This window comes from Larus michahellis, chromosome 11 (genome assembly GCF_964199755.1).
Source record: "Larus michahellis chromosome 11, bLarMic1.1, whole genome shotgun sequence".
NCBI lineage: Eukaryota > Metazoa > Chordata > Aves > Charadriiformes > Laridae > Larus > Larus michahellis.
In genome coordinates, this window is record NC_133906.1 from 2,982,777 (window position 1) to 3,004,904 (window position 22,128).

Sequence of the window (22,128 nt, forward strand, 5' to 3'; positions counted from 1 at the left end):
GGAGTGGAATATTACATTCCTCAGCAGAATAAAAAGTACACGTCCCCTGTGAGATACTGTAAATACATTTTATCTATTCTATTACCTGCATTTTCGAGAATATGTCCCCTAAGCATTTTAATCTTGTTTTCCAGAGTTGTCTCAGGGTGAGGAATCGCTCTTATTTGCAACTTTGGGAATAATTACTGTGTTCATTAATTTCTTCTCTTTCCTGCTGTCCATCTATTATTGCTTCCAAGAGGGGGAAAAAAAACCTCTCTGTAAATCTCCACCGAAACAGAACTGACTGCTTGATTAGAAGGAGAGTTATGTGCGCTAGAAATATGTTTGTGAGAGAGCATCTCATAGCCGTGCGTTTGGACGGACCCACCGACGTGTGCTGGTTCCTCCAGCGCCGTTCGAAAGCACTTAGCCGCATAGAGCCCGCCAGATGCCCGGGCTGGCTTGGCGCTCCTTACCCTATGATTAAAGAAGAAAGCACCACAGGCAGCACGTTTCTGGGCAGTCGTGGCACACCTGGAGCACTGTGATGAGGCAGGAGGCTGAAGGTCAGGTCTGCTCAGCCACCCGAGCGATGCTTTGCCTCCTGAAGTGCTTTGCCTGCAGTGCCTGGTTGCTGTTATGAAATAGAAATTAGACAGGACAATAAGGAAAGCCGTTCATCAGCTGGTCCTCCTTTGTCCAGCAACTAAAAGCCAGTTCAGAGATTTTTTTGTGGAAGCGGTGTTTGCTTTGGTCCTTTTTTTTTTTTTTTGCTCTTTCTTTAAGTACAGAGTGAAAAGAGCTGGAGACTGGCGGCCACTGTAATTATTATTTCTTCCTGAGTAACAGAATTAATGTGCTATTTAATGCATAAATGACAGGGTCCTTGCCTCGGAAAAAATATGTGGCTTGACCCTGATGCTGCAAACCCTTCTACATGTGAGTAACCGTCCCTGCCTGGTTCTGGGTGCACTGAGATTTCTCAGTCCCTGGATTGGGGTCGGTGCCAAAACTTGTCTCGATGTGTGATGTCTGCGGTCACTGGAAGTCGCTGTGCAGGCTGTCATTGGAACAGCCTTGGTACGCGTGGCACCTTTATTTAAATGGCAGCTGCTGTAGAAGCTTTGCAGAATAGTGTGGCCATCATGTGCTAAAATCTGCTTGCAGCAGGGGACAGCTGAAGTCTGTGGTCCTTATTGGAGAAGCCCCCTCCTTGGAAATGGGGCCTGGCAGTCCTGTGACGGACTTGCCACCTCCCTGCCTCGTGTGGCAAGATGAGGCTGTGGCACCACCAGGATGGAGAGGAAGCTGAAAATCACTCCTTTGGCGGCTGCTTCTCGCTGCTTGGGTGCGTTGTGTGGTGTTTGCAGAGGCAGCAGATGCAGTGACAGCCAGGATTGCCAAAGAAAGGACCATTCAGGGACTGGTGCTGCTCAGCTACTGAGATATGCCAGTCCATGAAATGGCTTTTTATAGGTATCCTCTAAGAAAAGGATGTTCCTTTTAAGTGGCTGGGTCTCCTGCCCTTGGTCCAAGCTCAAGATGAGAAACAGTGCGTCTTTTCTTTTGGACTGAAGGGTGCTGAGGTTACGAACACAGTCGTTGTCCCTGGGAAGAGAAAATCACAAAGGAAAACCACTCACTTCTGGTCGCACCTCTGTTTTCCTCCTTCCTCAGTCTAGGTTTTGGGCCGCTGTGGCTGAGGGGCAGCGGGACGAGCTAAGGTACTGCTTCTGCTTGAACCCCACGGCTCTGAAGAGCAGTGAGCACAGCGACGGGGCTCAGGAGGGACCTGTGGGCTGGGAGCAGTCCTACCGCTTGGAAGGTTTGCTACTTCTCTGAGTCTCTCTCTGTGACCCTTCATTGTGCACACCTATAAGGCCCAGACTTGCAGTTCAAAGTTGCGTAGTGAAGCGGTTGCACGAGCCTTCCCTGCGGAGAGGAGCCACGTGGACCTTGCAGCCCTTGGGTGTGGTGACCAATGCAACTGATAACACGCCCAGGGTCCTGTAGTGGCTAAGGCATTTACAGAAATGCTGTTTCATAACCTCTGCTGGGATTCGTGAGACGTACAGAGGCAGGTTCCCTGATTTATCACAGTGTCATAAGGATTTAAGGTTGAGGAGCTCTTTGAAGCACCAATATAGCCTGTTCTGCCATGACAAGGTGGAGATGAGCGCCAGCATGACTTTTCTTCCCCAAGGAAAACGCTCTTTTGCACAGATCACAAGCTGTGGTTCTGCTGCTGTTTGAAGAGACCAGACGAATCGCAGAGACGGACGCTCTGTGCAACATCAAAGTCTGCCCGTCTGAAGCCGAGATGCTCAGGAACTCCATCTCGGCATCCTTCATGTCTAGGCAGCAAAAGGAAAGAAGGTCTCTGAACCGGGAGTCACTTGGGGGATCAAAGTTCTGCTTAGCGGAGGCTGATGAGGCAAAAGACAGGACGACAGCAGGCAGGTCACAGCCTGTGCGGGTGATCTGGGCCATTTAATAACGGCAGTTGGGCCTCCAGAGGGGCCTGTGAAACCTTCTCCTCTGCTGAAGGACTCGGGCCTGCTTCAACCCCTGAGGAAGTGGACGTGCAATGTCCAGCGCCTGCGCTTGGCTGGAGAGATTCTGCAATGCCTGAGAGATTGTTTAATTAAAAGCCTGCTGCACTGTCACATTTCAAACTGTTTTTTCCATACATTGCTACAAGTAGTATCTAAAATAGCTCCATCTGACAAGAGATGAGAGAATTTTTCAACTGTGGACTCCTTGCATTTGATGGTGCTTTGTGTGCAGGCGGTTTCCTTGCTTCTTCCCTGATTTTTATCAAGCTTAAAACAGTGTCCAAGGAGCAACAAAGGCTGGAGCATTGTGATCCTAGGTGCAGTGTAAGCACGTGTCAGTCTGTAACCGTCTCACAAGCTGAAAGGCAAAAAACCCTTCCCCAAAGTCAAACTGGCAGATAATGAAGAACAAGAAAGGGATGGAATTATGTTCTCTTTCAGCTTGCCGTGTCTGTGCATCTACTTCTGCATTTGCAGCCTTTGGGGCTCTTTGCTGTTTCAGATTTCCTTGGGAAAAAAGCTGCTGAAGGAATGCTGCTGGCTGGCTGTTCTGCTTTGGTTTTGAACTGGGGAGGCTCTTATGCTCGGGGAGCAAGACGGGCTTTTTAATCTTGGTGGGAAATGCCTGGGTAGAGAAATGGAAATCATGGTGAGAGTCGCTTTTAGATGATTGTAGTGGTAGTCTCTCTATTCTTTCTTCATATTCGTTACTGTCCCAGAGCTTTTTTAATTGCTTATGAAAGGCATCCTCTGAGGCCACTTTAAAAGTACTAAAGCAGTGAAAAAAATAAGCAAACTTGAACAATGCCTTTCATCCAAGCATGTGAAGATATTACTGCACACCTTAGTGGAAGGAGCCCTGCGATTCCCGTGTTTGTAACCATTGTGTCTGTGTTAGGAGTGGAGCAACTGAGCCCCAGCGTGGGGAGCGACTTCCCTGGGTTCATGCAGAGAGTTGGGGCAAAGCCAGGAGCAGTCCCGAGGCAACCTGCTTGGCAGTGGCTATGTTCATTCCCAGAGAGCTCCTTATATCCCTTCGGGGAAGGTTTGAGATTGTCTTCTTGGGCCTTTATTCTGGATTTTGGTGCCGGTGGCCAACCTTGCAGTTCCTGGGTGGGTTTGGTGGATCCCAGTAGCTTTTCAGCTGGGAACTTGCCACGAAACTGGAAGCGTGGGGGGAGCCCGGTTTGCTTGCAAGGCAGGTCCTGAGCTGGGCATCCCGCCAGACATCCTGCGCAATTAATCCCATGGGTTGCGGTGCCACATTAATCCTGCCCGCACAGCCAGAGCACGCGGCGGGCGAGCCACACATTTGCTGCCCGTGTGCCATGCTGTTCCCTGCTGTGACCTGTACCCGTGGGTTGTCACGCTGAGTAAGAGCTGTCACCGCTGCCTGGTGCACTGTAAAGAGGTGAAGAAATCCATTTTTCATAAACTTCACAGCTCACTCTTTCTGGCAGATTGATGGGGCTGTTGGAGAAGCCCTTTGCTTGCTTGCTGTCGGGGCACCTCTGTGCCGGGTGCTCTGCAGGGCTGTGGCAGCGGGTGCCCTCGGCTCGGGAGAGATGGCAATCCCGACAGGAAAACTCCGGGCTGAGCCAGAGCCCGCAGCAAGGGTCTTGGCAGGTGCAGGCTGAGATATCGACGCAGGGGAAAGATGCTTGTGGCGTGGCAGGCGGCGTGGGTGCTGCCATGAGAGTTGTGTGCCTGATACATCAGTGTCAAATTTCTACAACACTGAGCCTGAATTTTGCATGGTTTTTTAACCTCTTAATTGAGTCTTTTTATAGGGAGGCCGGCACCTGACAGGGGAAGGAGGTTGTTATTTGATGTGAGAGCCACGAGTGAACAGCAATAACTTGGAAAATGCAAAAAGCTGGTTCCAGAGAGGCTGTTTCCAGAGTACACCAATTAAATCTTTGGTTCTTTGTTAGCCCAACTGCAGTGGGATGTCAGGGTGTCCCTTACCCTGGCTAATCCCGTGGCCGCTTTCGTTCCTGTTAGATCCTCCAAGCTGAGGAAGACAGAGGGGGTAAAAAAAATACGCTGATGGAAATGATAGATATTGGCGGGGGGGGAATATCATCCTTTTTATGTGCTGCGCATGGGAAATTGCAGCAAGGAGCAGGAGAAGGGAACAGGTATGGGCAGGAGGAGAGGCGATTTCAGCTGGGGTTTGGGGCGATGTGGAGGCGATGAGGGAGGGAAGAGCTGTTTTTGTGTGGTTGAGGTCAGGCAGCGCGGCAGCTTTCAGAAAGAGGTTTGTCCTGGAGGTCCCCGCGCATCTCTCATCTCCGGGCAAGTCCTAAATTGGTGCAAATAAGCCCCTGCGCTCGGCTATGGACTTGAATGTGCTCGCTAGCCCCGAAGCTCTGCGGAGCGAGGGTGTCGTGTGTGTGTGTGCAGGCAGTCGCGGAGCCCTGCGAGAACAGCTGTCGGAAATTCAGATGGCTTCATTATTTATACATAATAAATGTTAAATTCAGTCCTCTGATCTCTGAGGCACGCTCTGGTTTTGCGTGCTTCGTCCTGGGGCATCCTGGACCTGGGGCTCTCTGGCATGGAGGGTCCAAGGAACACTGGAGACACGCTGGCCGCAGCCCTCGCCATCGGGGCGCTTGCTGAGCGGCGGTGGAGAGTGTCCTCCTCTGCCATCGCTGCTAATGAGCGGGCGGAGAGGACGATGGCAGCCTTACTCAGACTTCAAACCGCCGAAGTACAAAGCTGTGCTCTTGCCCTCTGGAGAGCAGCGTTTTCTGTGAACACCGCTTTCTGAAGGAATTAATTAAGTGAATTTAATTGATAGACTAAATGATGTTTCATGTTAAACTGCACAAAGTTATTTGGATAAACAACAGGGTCGGAGTTGCTGTGGTCAGGTAGAAGGGGCGATGCTGGCTTTATTCGTAAATGACCGGCACCAACCCACTTCTCTGGCCTGTGTGGAGCTGTGGCTGGTGCCAGCAGAGCCGCCGGGTGCCAAGAGCTGCCCTCGCCGTGCCCAGGTGCTGCTGTGCCATCTCCTGTCGCTGGAGACATCCGAGCTTTGCTCTCGCTTGTGTTGGCACCCGGCAGCGCTTGTAGGAAAGACCAACGTTAGGTGGTATCGTAGCCGAGCTGCCTTTAGAGGGGCTGCTGTTAGCTGATGGCTAAGCAGGTAGCCTGTAGGAGTTACTAATATTTATTATTATTATTTGTTAGTGGCAGTTATAAAAGATGCCATGGTAGATGCCAGGCTCTGTAAATCTCGTGTTTCTGCTGTGGTTATCCTTCTCCCTCCCCATCTCCCACTGCCCTGTGTCAAAATTTCTCCCCGTGCACTGGTCCCAGTTCAGCAGGACCTGCTCCTTGGTGGCAGGCTGTGCCTAACCAGCAGGGCTCGAGCTGCGATTTATTCCTGTAAACCTAAAAGCGTGGCCTCTTTGCTGCGTGGGTTCTCTGTGGGCAGCCAAATACGGCAAGGTGTTCCCACAACTTTTCCCTTGTGTAGGAGTGTTTTTAACACGCCAGAGCAGAGTCCGGGTAGGAGTAAACGATGAGGAGCAAGCAAGAAGAATAAAAGTTCTTTAAGCGATTTCATAAGCAGCGTCAACAGGGCGGTCTGTATTGCAGCTGTGCACTCTCTGCTGTGCTGAAATCTTGGTAGTGTGAAGGTGTTTGCAAATAAGTGATACTCGCTGTCCTGTCTTTCACCCATGCATGTAGGCCTCTGTGCTCAGGTGAGACCTTCTGGCAGGGCTTGGGGGCTCTCAGGCCAGTGGGCTCCTGTTTGGAGCTGGGGATACTCGCTGGAGGGACGAGCGTGCTTTCCCAACGGCAGGACGCCAGGAGGAGCAGAGCTGTGAGAGCATCCCGAGTGTGGCAGAAGCGGTTACAACGTCGAACCTCGAACAAAGCTGCGCACAGCCCGCACCAGCCCAGTGTGGTGCATCCGTTCCCAGAGAAGCCTGTTCCTGCCGGGTTTGTCCTGGGACAATCGAGGACACAGAAACTGGGGCTCCATCAGGAGCATTCCATGCGTCCCTGAAGGAAGCTCCTCATTGTGTTTGGTGTTGCCGTTCAGGGCTCTTCTGCTTTGCATAAGGTGATAGATAGGTTCATTATTATTATTTTATTCTGTTTTTATTATTAATTTTTATTCAGATCTAGTTCTTTGATCAGTCAAGTGTATTCAGGTCTCTTCCAGCATCTTTGTAGTTTTAATATTGGCTTTAATGAAGAGGAAAATTCACTCCTGTCTGCTTTTGGAAGTGTCGCTGATCAGGACCCGTCCGTGGCAGGAGGGAGCACAGGGAGACACACGGAGCAGCAGGTCACTGGTGCGTCCTGGGTGCCTGTCGATCAGCCGTGCAGAGCTACAGCAGCTCACCTGGCCACTGCACTTAGGGCAAGCGCAATTAATTGCTAGGCCTCATCTCAGGGAAGAAAAAGCATGAAAAGATGACAAAGATGGCTTTTAAGGGGGGAAAAGTGGTGTCAGAGACTCACAAGTCCTCTTCTTGATGAAGGCAGTAGAGAATGCTCAGATTTGGCAACGTTTGGTAGCTCTTTGTGGTTCTCGCAGCATCTTGCTGTCGGCTTGCATCTTTCTGCTGGATCCTCCACATTATAACGTGCTGCAGGTAACCATCTCCAGGCAAACATTACACGTGCTCTCTCTTACGAGAGCCATTGGGTTTTTAGTACGGGTAAGTTGTCTTCTCATGGCTCCAATATGCAGAGGAAATCCAAGAAATTCATGCCAGAAGCCACGGTGCAACGTCCATGTACTGTCAGGACAGGGAGAGCGGAGGCACGTCTTCAGGATTGAGACCTGCTAAGCAGACACATGGTCACCTGGGCCTGTGTCCACCAAAACATGAGTATTTCCAGGCTGGCTTCTTTTAGCTTGGTTTGTACTTAACAGGAGCCTTTGTGTTTCTGTGCCCCTGGGAAGAAGAGAGGAGGATTGTATTTGCAGGTTGGTCCTGCTCAACTGTTTGAAAGCAGAGGGTTGCGCAGACGTGACTGTAATGAACGGGGAAGGGCAGAGTGTCCTGTGGCCTCCTAGTAATCCTCTGTTTGTCCACCAGCTGTTTCCTCTCTTAGGCACAGACTGAATTTCAGATTAAAACTCCTCTTTCTCCTGTCGGTGTAGCTGCGCAGCCATCGGAAGAGGAGGGACTGCCAGCCACAGGACATTCCCAAGGTGTCTGACTGACGCTGCACTGCTCTTCAGTAGCAAGTCAGCAAAAACGGGTGCTCATTACAGACCTGGGGACCCTATTGCTCAGAGGAAGAAAATTTCAGGTCAGGTCAGCTAAATTTCCTTCTCTTTCTCTGTTGCACTGCACATCACTTAGCACGTCATGCTGGTCTCGGCCATAGATACCAGCGTCATTAAAATGACATTGTGTTTGAATGGGCATCTTGACTTGACACTGATTGTAGCATGTGTCCTGAGCACATCTCTTCAATCAGACATCTCAATTTACACGTCTATCTTTAAAACAGTTTCCTTAACTGTTATTGCCCATCAAACTTTGGTTTCAGCCTAAGAGGCTCTAAGTGCTTGGAGGTCTTTGTGTCATCGGTTCAGCTGAAAGGTGCCTGGGCTGTGTTCCTCGATGTCTTTCATCGTTTGATTGTTCTCCGCTGCTGCTCTACACTCCGCAAGGGGACCTCTGTGAATTGTTTGTGCTCGTAGACACACAATGTGCTGTCGGTGCTTTCGTTACCACTGGCCATCCCGACGACGGGTGGCTGGGCAGATACCCGGCCTGAACTAGTAAATTTGCTGACAGTTTTGCAAGACTAAAATTCCCATACTGCTCCCTCCATCTCTAGATGAGAACAAGGATTAGCTTATTGTTATTGCTTCCCATTGTCCATAAAGCCAGAGCCTGGCGAGGGGGCTGGGGAGCTTCCTGGGATGTCCGCGTGCTCTCCTGGAGCAGCGGATCAGAATTCAGATGAGGTTTCAGATGGATTTATTGGAGTGGCACAGTATACGCAGTGTGGGCTTTGAGTTAGGACTTGAAAGAGCGGTGCGTTCCCAGCAGCCAAAGGCATTAATGAAATATGTTCCTCTTACTGACTGGCTTTGAACTGTCACCTATGACTACGGCAACTGCCTTCACAGGGCTGTGCAGCACTTAGTGATGCGCAGCTAGTAAAATCAGTAAAAATGTCCCTGCTAATAGAGAACATAATGGCAATGCTATTGTTTCTGCAGCTGCCGGTGCGGACAGGTTTTTCTGGAGCTGTGGAGCAGAACCTCCCAGCACTGCGAAGTCGAGAACATTGCCTGCTCTGACGGGAGGACTGCTGCGAGGAACGGAGGCTTCTTTGGAGCTGACCCTTTGCTTTTTCCCTAGTACCTGATTTTCTTTGACAAAAGAGAATTATTGGGGGGGAAAAAAACCAAACCCACCCCACTCTGCACGAGGGGAATTTGTGGTCTTCCTGTAGCCGTTCTGGCGCTGACTGCTGCAGCTGTACATGGGTGCTGCTGGGTCCCAAAATGATGTCCTTAAATCAGAGCAAATACTCCCCATGCAGGTGGAGTCGCAGTTACCACCCTTTCTGCTTTGCAAGCTGCAAGGGTCGTTTCTAAAAATGCATTGTTTCCACATAACATTCGGTTTGGAAGCCCGCTCACACCCTCTGCGTATGTCTGTCTTGTAATGAGATGTCAGCCTGTGCAGGCTTCTCTCCAGGAGCTTCAAACCCCCGTGTTTCAAATGTTAGCTCCTCCTGCCTACCTGGGACCTAAGCAAACTGCTAATTGTTGTGCAGATGTCATCTTCCAGGCAGGCATGAGGTGGTAGGCTTTAAAGAGGCTGTACTGTCATTTGCTACCAGCCTTCTCGGTACACGTGAGCTCTATTTTTATGGGAGTGCGCGTTTTCTTTCAGCCGCTGCTTTGTTGAATTTCTTTTTCTTCTTTTCTCTTTTTATTTCCAGGCTTGCAGGTGAAGTTTTAGAGATACATCTATTTTTCATTATCCCAGTTTTGCTGCTTGTTTTATAACTGAAAAAACCCCCCAAACCCCAAAACCCCTGTTTCCTATGTAATAAGCAGCAGTTTTCTTCTGAGATGAGTTTAAGGGGGAACTGTGTGTCGTGGTCAGTCTGAGATGGAGGTCCCGACTCTGCCATCGGCCAGAAGGACATGTAGTTCTTTTGGGAGCAGGTGGAGTTTGGGGCCATGAATTCTGCTCTGGGTTTTCCAGCTCAGGAACTTGGGTGTTGGTTGTAGCCCGGTTGCCCTTGGCCTTGCCCCAAGTGAGAGGTGAAGGCTTTGGCCACAGGTCTTTGCCTATCTTCTGAAAAGGGAGAACTTTTCTTCTGCTCTGATTGTAGTTTAATAAGGGCTTGTGGGTCCTTGAGGTGGTTCTCTGACCCTTTAGAAAAGGGGAGACATCGGAGGAGGATATCAAGCACCAGGTCAGACATGCCAAGTGATACTTTCATGCATGGTGTGAATTAAGCAGAGGAACTCATTACTGAGGGATGCTGTGGGTGTCTGAAGTCCAGATCTGCTCCAAAAGCAATTAATGGCAAAACCAAAAATCCCATTGATCTGGCTTTGAGCTCAAAGATAGAGGCTGCTGTTCGGGAAGCACCTGGGTCAGGAGTTTCTGGAAGCTGCATACATGCCTCGGATGTATTACTGTTTGTGCTCCCTGCTTGGCTGCTCTTTCCTAGACATCCACCACTGACCAGTGTGATCTAGTATTTTGCCTTTTATTTTCTTTTTTTTTGGCTAAAGCGAAAACCAAGCAGGAAGAGGAAGAAGAACCGTAACGGAGTGGGGAGGCAAGATAGCAGTAAAGGGGTGGAAGGAGAAGACTCCCTCCGTGTCCCTAAAGTCTTTTGGGGGCAGAGGTCCTCTGGTGGCAGGAGGCCGTGAGCATATTTTCTGCTTTGTGGAACAGAAGATGGTTGCTTCAAGGAAGGAAAAAAACCTGCGGCATGATGTGCCATCCTGATGGACAACAAAGACAGAAAGAAAGATATTTAGGACTGCATGTATGGGAGGAAATTCTTTAAAACCTGGATAGGAGTAGGAGCAGACTTGATGGAGGGATGAGTAATGAAGGAGTGTTTGAACGGAACTAATCAGTCCCATCTTCTTTCAAAAGACCTCATTTAGTTTAATTTAGCAGCGTGTAAATTTAGAGCCAATCAAAGGAAATACTTCTCCAGCCTGTGTGCTGGCAGGCTGCTCCGTTCCCTACCCCAGCAGGAGAAGCAGCGAGCTGAGCGCCGTAGGTGGATTTAAAGCCTGGTGTTGCGAAGCAGTGGGGCCACGCGTGTGTGCGAGTGTGGTTACACACATAGTGGTGGGGATACAAGCTCCGTACCAAGGGGGCTAGCAGCCACAAGAGCAGGACCTTTCTTCCCCCCCACCTCCCCCCCTAGTTCCGTCAGTGGTCTGTGGTTGGTCAGGGCAAGTGTTTGCCGTGGGGACTGCTTTATGGTCTGCTGCAAGCGCGGGCAGAGCCAGCGCTCTGAGCATCGAGGGAGAGCCTTGCGCTGTAAGAACCACCACGTAAACCTTGTTCACCTCTGCAAAATGTTGTTTTCCTCAAGCAAAGCCTACATATGGATTTAGATAAACTCCTGATCCTTTGACAACTGGTAGTTTTGTTTAATTTAAATTAATGTAGCTACTTCTGTGTTTAAAATGAGGCACATGCATAAAAGGCATTCACAGGATTGCACTAATGTTTAGCTTTCCTTTTCACTGTCATCCGTGGCAGTAACACAGTGATTTTAAACAAGACTTACAGGTCTCTTCATCTTTTCCAGGAGACACATAAGCCCCTGCGGGGTCCACGTAAGGTACTTAGTCGTTACCTGTCGTAAGCTCCATTAGCAGTAAAATCGGCACCCCTTGCAAGCGGCTGCCCCTGGTGAGACCGGTGCGCCAGCACTTAGTGGTGTTCTTTGTCCTGCAGTGTTGCACCCCTGAAGCCATGCTGCGTTGCAAAATGTTGCTTAAAGGATGCTGAAACCTGTGAAAGTATGGAATAAAATATTGTTGGTTTTGTTTTCCTTTGCATTTCAGGCTGGTGGCAATGTCTCACTGGACTGGTCTCCTCTCCACCGCTGCCAAAGTCAACCTGCTGGTCTTGGTGGTTTCTGTGGTGTTTTCCCGGTCAAGCCTAAGCGACAGAGTTCCCGTAAGTGTCGACTGCTCTGGCCGAGAGCCACACTTGAGAGGGCTGTCCAGCCACCAGAGTCTCCGATGGGGTGACAGCCTTACCTGATCCCTCTGTAGGGCCGAGTAGAACGCAGCAGCGGTTGGTGAATCACCTCTTCTCCACAGGGGGTCTTCAATAGCAACATTTCAGAAGGGCTTCTTTCTTGAGACTGCTTGCCTCACCCCAGGAAATCCAGAATATTCTTGACCTGGAGGGTTTGCAATGGGAACGGTGCAACGCGGGCAGCTCTTGTGTTTGCTAGGTGTCACTTTTTCTATTTGGAGTTGTCACACGTTCCCCCTGGTAGCAAGAGGCAAAGCTAATTATGCAGTCTAGTGGCAAGAAGAGGGGAAGAGGTGTCCTTGATTAGTTTCCTAGCTGTGCCTCTGTTGAGTCACCGCAAGTGAGTCAGGTCCTTGCATCCCATGGGCACGGATTTTGCTACTTGCAGTGTTATTCTGAAGCTGCAGTTGAGGTGGGTGGACTCTGTCTGCCCCTTTGGGCTTGCACAGGTGCGCAAAACTACCCCAGTTCTGGATTCTGCTGCTGAGCCCCAGGTGCCAGACCCCTCTAGATTAGCAGATCTGGAAAGTTTCCTTGAGGAGCTTGCTTGAGACAGGCTCTGTAGCAGTGCAGTGGTGATTTTTTGGTTTAATTAATGCTGTGGCTTAAAATCACAACGACGCTGGCGTAGGGGAGTGCTGCCCCCCCCACCATGTCCCTGGACACTCGCTCCTGCTTTTGCATTTTAGCTTGCTGGTCTGTTGGTTGTGTGATGCAGCTGTTTGGGAGCTGTGCTATTACCCAGAGCAAATACAAGGGACAGATGATAGTGTAAGTGCCGTCAGCCAGTGCCTTGGGCCCACCTGGGGTCAGGTAACGATGTCTTTGTTTCAGGGAGGGAGGGGAGGAGGCTGGAGAACAGAGCACAGTTGTCTCAGCTGGAGAGCAAGCACCAGGACAGGCACCCAGTGATACCTGCCCGAATTGGCAGGAGGCCTGACACTGGGGTTCAGACAGGGTTCGCGCAGTGGGTGGCTAACTCTCCCGTTGCCTTTTCCTGCGCTCCCTCTACAACGGCTCCGTGGTGGCCACGTCCCTCCTTTACTGCAAACAGACTGCAGATTGTCTCAGACCCTCCCTGATGAGGCTTTTCAGCTTATTGCAGCTGATTTCAGACTGATAAAGCCAGGAGGCTTTTTGCCTTTGAGGAAATTTCCATTGTTCTTTAGAAAACATCTTTCTTTCTGCATTTTTGATGATGAAAACAAACCGAAAAGGATTCTGCCTAATTTCTACCTAAATGAAGGACGGCTTGTGCATTGTTGCCCATTTTTGCTGGAAATACTAGTGAAAATGGGGTATTGCAAAGCAGTTGCGGGCCAAGCAGTGGGAGTAACGTTTAAATGAACCATGTCACATCCTTTTATCCTTACCGAAGGTTTAGACCACGGCGCTTCTCTTAAGCAGAGCCAGTAAACATCAGCTATCTCCATTATGTGTTTCAACAGATACAACACTCGGAGGCCTGTTGGTAAATTTACAATAGCCTGTATTGTTAAGTCCCTCTTGGATAATAATATAACAGCATAAATAAGCTAAGTAATAACTGCTCTGACTCATTTATTTTAGTCCTGTTGAGTCGTGGCTCAGAAAATGTTAACATTGATTTTCATCTGCAGAACCTGGCCTTTTATGTTTGTGAGTGTTACTGAGCTTTAACCATTTGTCATAATTTTAACAATTTCTAAGCCTCTGATGTGCTAAGCGAAAGTAGGAGTTAAGGTCTATTTTCCCACGCGTTTACGAAATTTCAATCCCTTTTGACAGATAAAATAAAAACATTCTATAGGTTTGTCAACCATCTTTGTGCGTTCCCGCTGTCGTTGCTAATTGTATGTGTTTTGCTCGGGCTGACATTTCTCTTGCTCAGAAACACTCTCCTAGGCTGGATAATGGATATTTATATGCAAAGCACCCAGATCCTGCCTGAAAATGTGCACACATTTCTTCCAAGAAGTGGAAGAAGTGAAGGCAGAACGCGGACTAAAATTTCCAGTTAACCTCTTAATTGACTTTTTTTTTTTTTTCCCTGTGAAAACGTTCTAAGGATTAATATCAAAACACTTCATGAAGTGAGCTGTAACTCTTATTCTAATTGCCAGCAATTAGGAATAATCTTTCCCTATAGGCTGGTTATTTGAAATTATTCAGTGGTGGCGTTCATGGAGATACCAGCAACGGATAATGTTCCCTGCAACAGAAACTGAGCTGCCTGGACGATTAGCCTGGACCAGCTTATCTGTTCCCGTGAAAACCAGACCAGCAAATACCCGCTTCCCAACCAGTTAATAGCCTGGTCTGAGATAGTACGAGGTCGTTACTCACTACGCGCTCTCAATAATTTTACCCGCGGCAGTTTTACACGACTCCCACCAGTTCCCTAGGGAGACTTTCCAGTGAACAGCGAGGTTTCCCTCGCAGCAAGGATTTTTTATTATTTTTTTTTTTTTTCCCCCTGCTTTTCATCCTCATTTTTTCCTTTGCGTAATGCCTTACCGCTCGTGCTGGCTGATCTACCACACCTCTACCGTTGGCGTGCTGCACTTGCGATGTAGGTGGCGATTAAATCACTGCCTCATTGTTTTAAAAGATTTGGAGGACACCGGGAATGGGTAAAGAAAAGGATGCTCGCGTTTTTATTGCGTGGGCAGTTCAGTGTGTTTTCCCTGTGTCCTATTTTGGAAATAGCTGAACTATTTTAGCTGAAATCTTCTCCAAGCCTCAAACAAGTGCTTTTAAGGAAAAAAAAAAACAAAAAAACAAAAAAACCAAAACACGAACAAACAATGCTTGAGGCGTTCCACTCGTGTGGAAAATTTCTGCTGAAAAAGTTAAAAGTTTGACATATTTTTAGGCAAGGGAAAATGGGGTCTTACAACATTACACAACCCTAATGATAGTCGGGGCTCCTGGCTCTGAGTCTAATATAGGTGAGGCTCCGCGAAAGCTTGTTTTAAACCTGCAGCCTGCACTGGAATAGGAAATAAGCCGCGTTGCTTTGTTCAGCACAAATGTCATGCTAGTTATGCATGTTTAACCTTTAATATACTCTAAATCTAAATTTAACCATGTGGAAAGAATCTCGGATGTCAAAAAAAAAAAAAAAAAAATCTGCTGGCGAGGGAAAAAATTTTGTATTCTCAGCCGATACTAAATTACCCAGATGCAATTGCTAATGAGCTGAATCTCTTCTATCCGAAAGGAATTTGCCCTTACAAAAATAGAAGAGAGCGACATAAAAGATGACAGCGGGAGAGAGCCGATAACAGAAGATGATGGTGATCCTGAAGACCTGGAAGTGTTTTACCCAACACATCAGTGGCAAACCCTCCGTCCAGGTAACGTGTTGATGACTAATTATAGCATCCCTCTGAAACAGCACCGACAGAAGCCGTGCAGCAACTCAAAAATACCTGTTTGTTCCCATGACAATGTATTCTTTGCTGGTGTTCGGAGCGAGAGGTAGGGACCCGGTGACCCAGTACAGGGACAGGAGGCCATCGCCGAACCAGCTGGCCATGGGAGCGGTTGCTAAAGTGCTTTCAGTTCACTGGAGCAGGTCGAGTGGGCTGCCAGTCCCATCGCAGGTGGGGATGTGTCTCTGTCACTAGCTCAGAAGCCCTTTCTCTCTTTGTACGCTTGTCAAGGGACAGATTTTAGAACATTTGTTGGCACGCGGTATCCCAGGTCTGCTGTGCTCCAATGTGGGCTGGTGAGATGCCGCTCAGTGGCAATATGATTAAGGATCGTCAGTGTAACACTACACAGCTTTTTAACAATGGGTTTTCTGTTCCTTGGCTGTTTGAAATCCAGCTTTTATCCCTATCCGCACATCCCACGAAAAAAAGAATCTCTTCCCTTTTTTTGGGGTTGACGTCTTTTATTAGACGTGTATGGGACAGGTATGGTGAGAAAACACCAACCGAGCAGGCTGGCTTCGCTGCAAAATCCCGTGTGCTGGGAAAGGCTCCGGAGAGGATAAGCCCGTTTAAACACACGCACAGGTGCATGTGCGCACACATATTTCAGCAATTAGGATGATCAGTAAGCCTGCCTCTGGGGTCTTGGACAAGGTATTTAATCCACTTGTGCTTCAATGTCCTCATGTATATGCAGGTGTAATACCTTCCCACCTCGGAAGGGTGAACTAAGTAGTAATTAATTTTTATAAAGTGCTCTGAATTTAAAAGAGCTTTATCCTGTGCTTAGTGTTATCATTGAATGAATAAATATAGGATCCATTTGTCTCGAAATTTCTGCCAGATATAGCAGAATGACTTTTCCAAATGTAAATCTTTGTGTAACATAAAAGTCTAGCAAAAGCCCCTAAATTTCACAAAGCTGCAGTATATACTTATATTCCATTTTTGTACCATTATGTATGGAAAGCGTGTGGTGTCCCTGCTTAGTATTCAGGCTGGCAGATCCCCACCACCCTCGTTGAAGCAGAATATGTATATACTTGCAGTCATTATAAACGTCGTTGCCGGTTTTGTTCAGAAGCACCTTCTCCGTTGCTCGGGTTTCTTGTTCCACTTCATTTTTGTAGCAATTCCACGTTGGGCATGTGCAGCGAAGAGCTTGTGGAAGTGGGGAGCTTGTCAGCATTCACAGCGTGCTGTAGGAGAAGAATTTCAATTACTCTCGTAAAAGGCTTAAATGGTGGCCTGCCTCATCGTCTGGTCGCTACAGATCCTCGTTTCAGGTGTGCGTGCGGATTTGGGTAGAAACATGTCAGAAAAATGAGTTTTCCTTAGTCTCTCCCTGCCAGCCTGGGTTTTTGTCTCCTGTGGGTTTCTCTGAAGCCACGTCCTGTGTGTGGACTGTGACTCGCAGTTTTCGCGTGCGTATTACCCGAGGCAAGGCTGGGGAACCTGCTGCCTCCACGAGCCCATCCCTGCTGCCTCTGACCTCCAGGGTTTCTCCTTTGCTAGCACGGGTCCGTGCTGCGGTTTGTCGACCCGCAGGACGAGGGAAGCGGCCAGCGTGGCCTCATGAGGGATGTGCCTTTCTGGCCTTTAACAGAGGCACACGTGATGGCAGCGTGTCTAATCCGGAGCTGCTGCATCTTCCGATGTTTTCTGCCGTGGTTTCACTCGTTCACAGCCGAGCAGAGCCCTGGCTGGGCTGTGCTCAGCACAGGCCGAAGTGAACCACAGCGCGATGCTCACAAGTTTGCTTTCTGCCACCCTCCTCTCCGGGATGGCCCTGTGCCGTCTTCTGTTGTATCCCTGCAGCAAATGGGGCCAGTCTCTCCTGAGGAAGCAAATGTTTTTATTTGAAATCTGGATCTTCAGTTTGAATAGTGGAAGGGACCTCAGAGTTGCGTTTCCTGCTGTCGCACTCCTGTTTCATCTTGTTCCTTTCCTGAGCTCAACACAGGATATTTATGCTTCTGTCCAGTCCCGCAGTTGCTCATCTTTTATACATGTATTTCCAATTTTATTCTACTGTTTTTTCTGGTTCCCTGTTGCTAATTGCATCAAACTGCTTTTTTCCACCGAGACTGCAGCAGTGTCATCGACATGTAACCTGTCAAATCCCGCCACCAAATTCAGTCGGTATTGTCTGTGTAACGCTGCTTTGTGTGGTTCTTCACTCGCTGCCTACAGTGTGAGCTGGATTTTGATCAAGTGCTTTCTTGCACTTCGAGCACGCTTCAAGCTGCTGGAGGTAGCTGGATGCAAACAGAGAGAGACAGTTACCCTAAGAGCTCTGCCGCCTGTAATCTGGAAGCAAGGGGATCAGTTGTCTCTTCTGCCAGCCAGCTGGGAAGCTGACGGGCTGTGGAAAGGTTGGTGAAACTTCACAAAGTCCTTTAACACTTCGTTAGACGTTGCTTTTTTCTCACTCGGCACTAAATAATGCACCAGCCACGGCTGGGTTAGACAGAAAGGATACACGTGCCTTGGAAAGACTTCTAGCACCTCCATTATTTTACTTTTTTTGCTGCCATTGGAGGAAACAATGAAGAAGTCTGTGGGACTTTTCATCCTGTTCTTAGTTGGCATCCGTAGGAACTTGCAGGCGACTTGGGTTTTAACAAGCAGGATTACGACGTCCTCTGAATGGATGTTCACGCCCGTGATCAGATCACTTCTCGTGGCCAGGGATCTCTTCCTCCACACACGCAGGTATTTTTTTTTGAAGTTGTGCTTCCTCTGGTCTTGCTTTCCTTTCTGAATGCACTTTCACCAGGTGATAGTACCCTCGTGAGTTGGAAGCTCTCTGGAGAAACACAGCAGAGCTGGCTTGTGATTCACTTTTGTTGCTGCTTACATTAAGCTCTTCCAAGTGCAGGGAGGCGAGTCTGTCAGTGCACAGAAACGCCCCACCACTTCTCAAGGTGATCTTTGCCTGTTGGTTATGGCAACCAAATACTGATTCCTTAGTCTCTGTGATGACAGAGATGAATGGAAGGATTGGATGGCATTGATGGTCTTCTGTATCAAGTTGACAGTTTTCTTCGGGGTTCTGTATAGAAAAGCATTTCTTCCACGGCTGTAGGTGACCTCAAATCTGCCATGCAACATCCTGGAGCACACGAATGCTTCATTTCTCAGGAATTACCTCCTTTTGTTATTTGGGCACCTTGTTTCCCTCTGTCTGTTTAGCATTCCTGATGATTATTGAAACTCAGATTGCTCTGACCATCTAGTCGCATCACTGACCAGCAGATTTTCCACCCTGCATTAGGGTCAGAAGTAGCTCCTCTGGGGAAAACGCTGCTGTGAAGACTAAGGAAAAGGATATGAGAGGCAAGGGTTTAACTGGGAAAATAAAAGGGGGTTAATCACCTTCTCCTTAGCAGCGAGCAGAGCTGTGGGGAGCCCGGGCTGCACGGTGCCTCTGTAGATGGGCTGTGTCCACCTCCGTGGCAGCAGCACTTTGCTGCTCCCTGATGTGGCAGAAACTCGCTGGCAGGTTTCTCAGCTGACAGTTTGAAATTGGGAATTAACGTGTCCAGTTTCCAAATCCAGATGGACCAAGCAAGAACCTCATCTGCCCAAAATATCAAAATATTTACAATCTACTCTGTACGCTTTCCATTTGAGAGGAGCCAGCACTGGGGCACAGAAAGGCTTCCTTTGGTCCAGAGCAGCTCCCTGCGGACTGGAGAAATGGAGCAAAATCTTGCATTGGCGACTGAAATGTTGCGTTGTTGGGTCTATCTCAGGTTTGGATAGCCTGTCTCCGTATCTAGCCGGGCAGAGCGTGTCTTAAAGGAGCTCAGCTGGCCAGTACCTTTAGCTGTGGTTAAACTTCGGGCTCGCAGAGCTGTGTGCTGATACCTGCAGTTACTCTGTGGCATTTGTACTGTTCAGAGTCATTTTCCTAAGTGCCTAATTATATTGCAGTTAAAAAATAAGAAGCCATGACTGCCTCTGTTGATCAAACTGCCAGAGCGAAGTTGATGTGAGCATGCTGTTGTTGCTGCTTCTGCAATGATGAAACCATCTTCTGTTCAGCGGGAAGCTGATGATACGTTACTTAGCATTTAAATATCCGTGGCTGCAGCTTCCGCAGGTCCGCGGGCTGCTTTCTCTGGCGGTAGCTGTCTTTTGCCGTTCATACTTGTGTCAGGTCCTCCCCTGTCTCATTTGCTGCACAAACAAGGTTGTACAGGTATGGAAACAGCTCTCAAAGAAAGCATTCACGTCGGGGAGCTCATTTCAGAAGCTGCTTTGAAGGACTTGCTGTGGTTTTGGAGAGAACAGGACTCGGGACCGGGAATGACTCCATCCAGTTTCGTTGCCAGTCTTTGTTTTTCAAGAGGCTTCAGGGGCCGAATGAGGCAGCCACCGCTCTAAGCTGAGGAGAGGTTTGTAAAGCTGGGAGGAGAAGGTAATGGCAGGAGGGATCCCTTTGGCTCAGGACTCCCATGCCAGGGGCTGTCCCCAGCCCGCGTGGGTGATGTGGTGGCTGGCGAGGATTTCCTTACACCTCGACGGTGGGCATCTTGCTCCTGCCGTTCAGCGGGATGTCCTGAGCTGTGCCGAGTCCTGCTAATTGCTTTGCTGAATTAATGAATCCGTCCAAGCCATTGGCTTCTGGGTGACCTAGACCTAACTCAAACGCAGGTCTCTGAAATATTTATGTCAGCACGGGCAAGAGAGGGCTGTGAAACACGGTGTTAAAGCACCAGGGTATGCTCGTTTTTGCAAAGCTGGACATGTGTAATCCGGGAAATGGGAACCTCAGCAGATCAGCACAGGTTCACATGAAGAGGGAAGCAAATAGGATTTTAAAAACCTTATTTGCACCAGATGAAATGCTTCTTTTCCATTTTATTTTTTTTAATATAAAATAACTTGTTACTGATGTGCAGAGGGGAGAAATCTTGACTGTGGCGTTGTTACAATCTTCTCTGGCCTGCAGCAGGGAGAGCTGCAGGGTGAGTACAGCAGGTAGGAAAGCCCAGGCAGGCTCGAGAGCGGTTGCAAATGTTCAGAGCTTGGAGGCAGAGTTATGGCCGCTGGCAACACTCCCTCTGCTTGTTTTCCATCTGACCTCTCGCATACGAGGCTTTTGATATCTTAAATGTATCTCGTGCCTGTTCTCCTTTTTATTACCGCATGCTTCCTCTCTCCTCCCTTGGTTTCCCCATCCTCGTGGGCTTTCCTTGACTTCACACCTTGGCATTATGGGGTGGAGGGTTTCCCTAACGCTGGCTCGTGCTCAATTCTTCTGTACACTGAAGGTCTTCTCTGGCAAAAGTGCCAGGGCTGAAGCTCCCTGTGCTGCTTCTGGCTCTGGCGTGGGGCAGACGCGTAAAACAGTAAATTCTCCTGATGTGCGTAAGAGGGATAACCGTGTGTCCCTGTCTGGTGCTGTCAGAGGGCAGGATTGGGACTGCCTGGGAGATGCTCGGAGAGCTTGCAGACAGAAGGTGCCTGAAACCTCTGAGTAGGGAATGTTTGAAGGATGCCAGGTTTGGGACATGGAGATACTGTCTGTGTGAGTCTTTCCAGCTCAGCTGTGCAGACGAGGGCAGTGCTGTTACCTGTCTCCAGCCATACTCTGCATTATCCGCTTGGATTTTCTTTGCCAGCGGGTTCTCTGAGCTGGGAATGCAGAGGGTGCCCACAGGGGCTGCACACCTGCTCCTTGTCAAGCAGTCTCTTCACTGTGCAGACAAGGGCAGCCCAGCACTGCGCGGTGAGCAGGACGGCGTCCTGGCTGCGAGGCAGGCCTGGGCTGGCCGTCCTCTGCACGGTGAGCTGCCCGGAGCCACTGCTACCGTCCCCACGAGGTGTCGGTGGCTTTGGACCCGTATAGTTGAGACACTCGTGAAACCACCAGGAATGTTACTGGGCTGGGTCCTTGGGCACAAAGCTGACCTTTTCCAGGAGAGGACAGAACTGCAGAACCTTTGTCGTTCACGCTAAGAAATGGGAAACTGTAGCAAATAACACAACTTTATAGGTCAGTAACGGAACGCGCATGTTAAAAAAAATTGGAAAAAAAATCTAAAAAAATACTCCTACATTGTAAAAAAAAAAAAAAAAAAAAAAAAAAAAAACCCACTCTGCTTCTCTAATTTGACAACTGTAGTAATGTAGTTTTGATTATAGATTTTGTAGCGTCTTGTAAATGCAGTGTCTATATATCTATCTATATAATTAAATTTAAATAATGTGAGACCTTAGGACTGCATCACTCCTGGTACCAAATCATTCCTGGGAACTGGGCAGCAATGGACTGTTGTGTGTCAGTACGCTTCACTTGCAGGTTTTAATTAAGCGTAATGGCAGGGGTTGGTGGTGTGCCCAGCCCCAGCGCACATGGCTCGGAGCAGTGGGCTCAGCGCGGCACGTTCAGCGTGGCCAGGTACCGGGCTGGCTCACAGGGCTGTTTCCCCGTGTTTCCTATCAGCTTCTCCGTGTCTTGGGAAGTTTTGCCACTGTTGTTTTCCCAGCGTGTCCAGGAGGTTCAGTATTTGTGAAATGAACTGAGAGGCGATTTCTTGTTCCCCCTCAAACACAGCTAAAACTTCTGTTGTCTTCTGTCATTTCAAGAACTGCCGGTATCCTGGCAGCACTGGAGTCAGGGAGAAAAAACTCTAAATTTACTACTTGGATTGCTCGGTTTAGGAGTGAAGCCGGGCTGAGACGGGCTTTCGGTGAATCAGGATGAATGCTTGTCCCTTCCTGGCTGTGGTGTTACTGGTTTCGTTAAACGAGCTGGTTGTACAGAGTCTTCTGCGGTGATGCATGTACTGCTAAAAACTAATTGCGCTTCTGAGCAGCCGAGATAAAAGTTTGCAGCTTCTCTAACACAGAGCCATGGGCTTGGATGTGAGGCATAACCAAAACAAGGATGTAACGATGTATTGT

General features: G+C 48.8%; 1 protein-coding gene across 14 annotated transcripts in view; it reads left to right on the top strand.

Moving 5' to 3' along the window:
* Positions 1–22,128, top strand: part of SIL1 (SIL1 nucleotide exchange factor) — a 99,268-nt gene that overhangs the window by 11,331 nt on the left and 65,809 nt on the right. For 10 of the 14 annotated variants that reach the window (XM_074603455.1, XM_074603457.1, XM_074603453.1 and 7 more), the window contains 2 exons: positions 11,593–11,707; positions 14,994–15,129. In XM_074603455.1, the coding sequence (XP_074459556.1) occupies positions 11,603–11,707; positions 14,994–15,129 (241 nt within the window). In that variant the 5' untranslated portion in view covers positions 11,593–11,602. Of the gene's footprint in view, positions 1–7,674; positions 7,827–11,592; positions 11,708–14,993; positions 15,130–22,128 lie in introns of all 14 variants that reach the window. The other 4 variants (XM_074603468.1, XM_074603465.1, XM_074603467.1 and 1 more) reach the window with 1 other exon arrangement.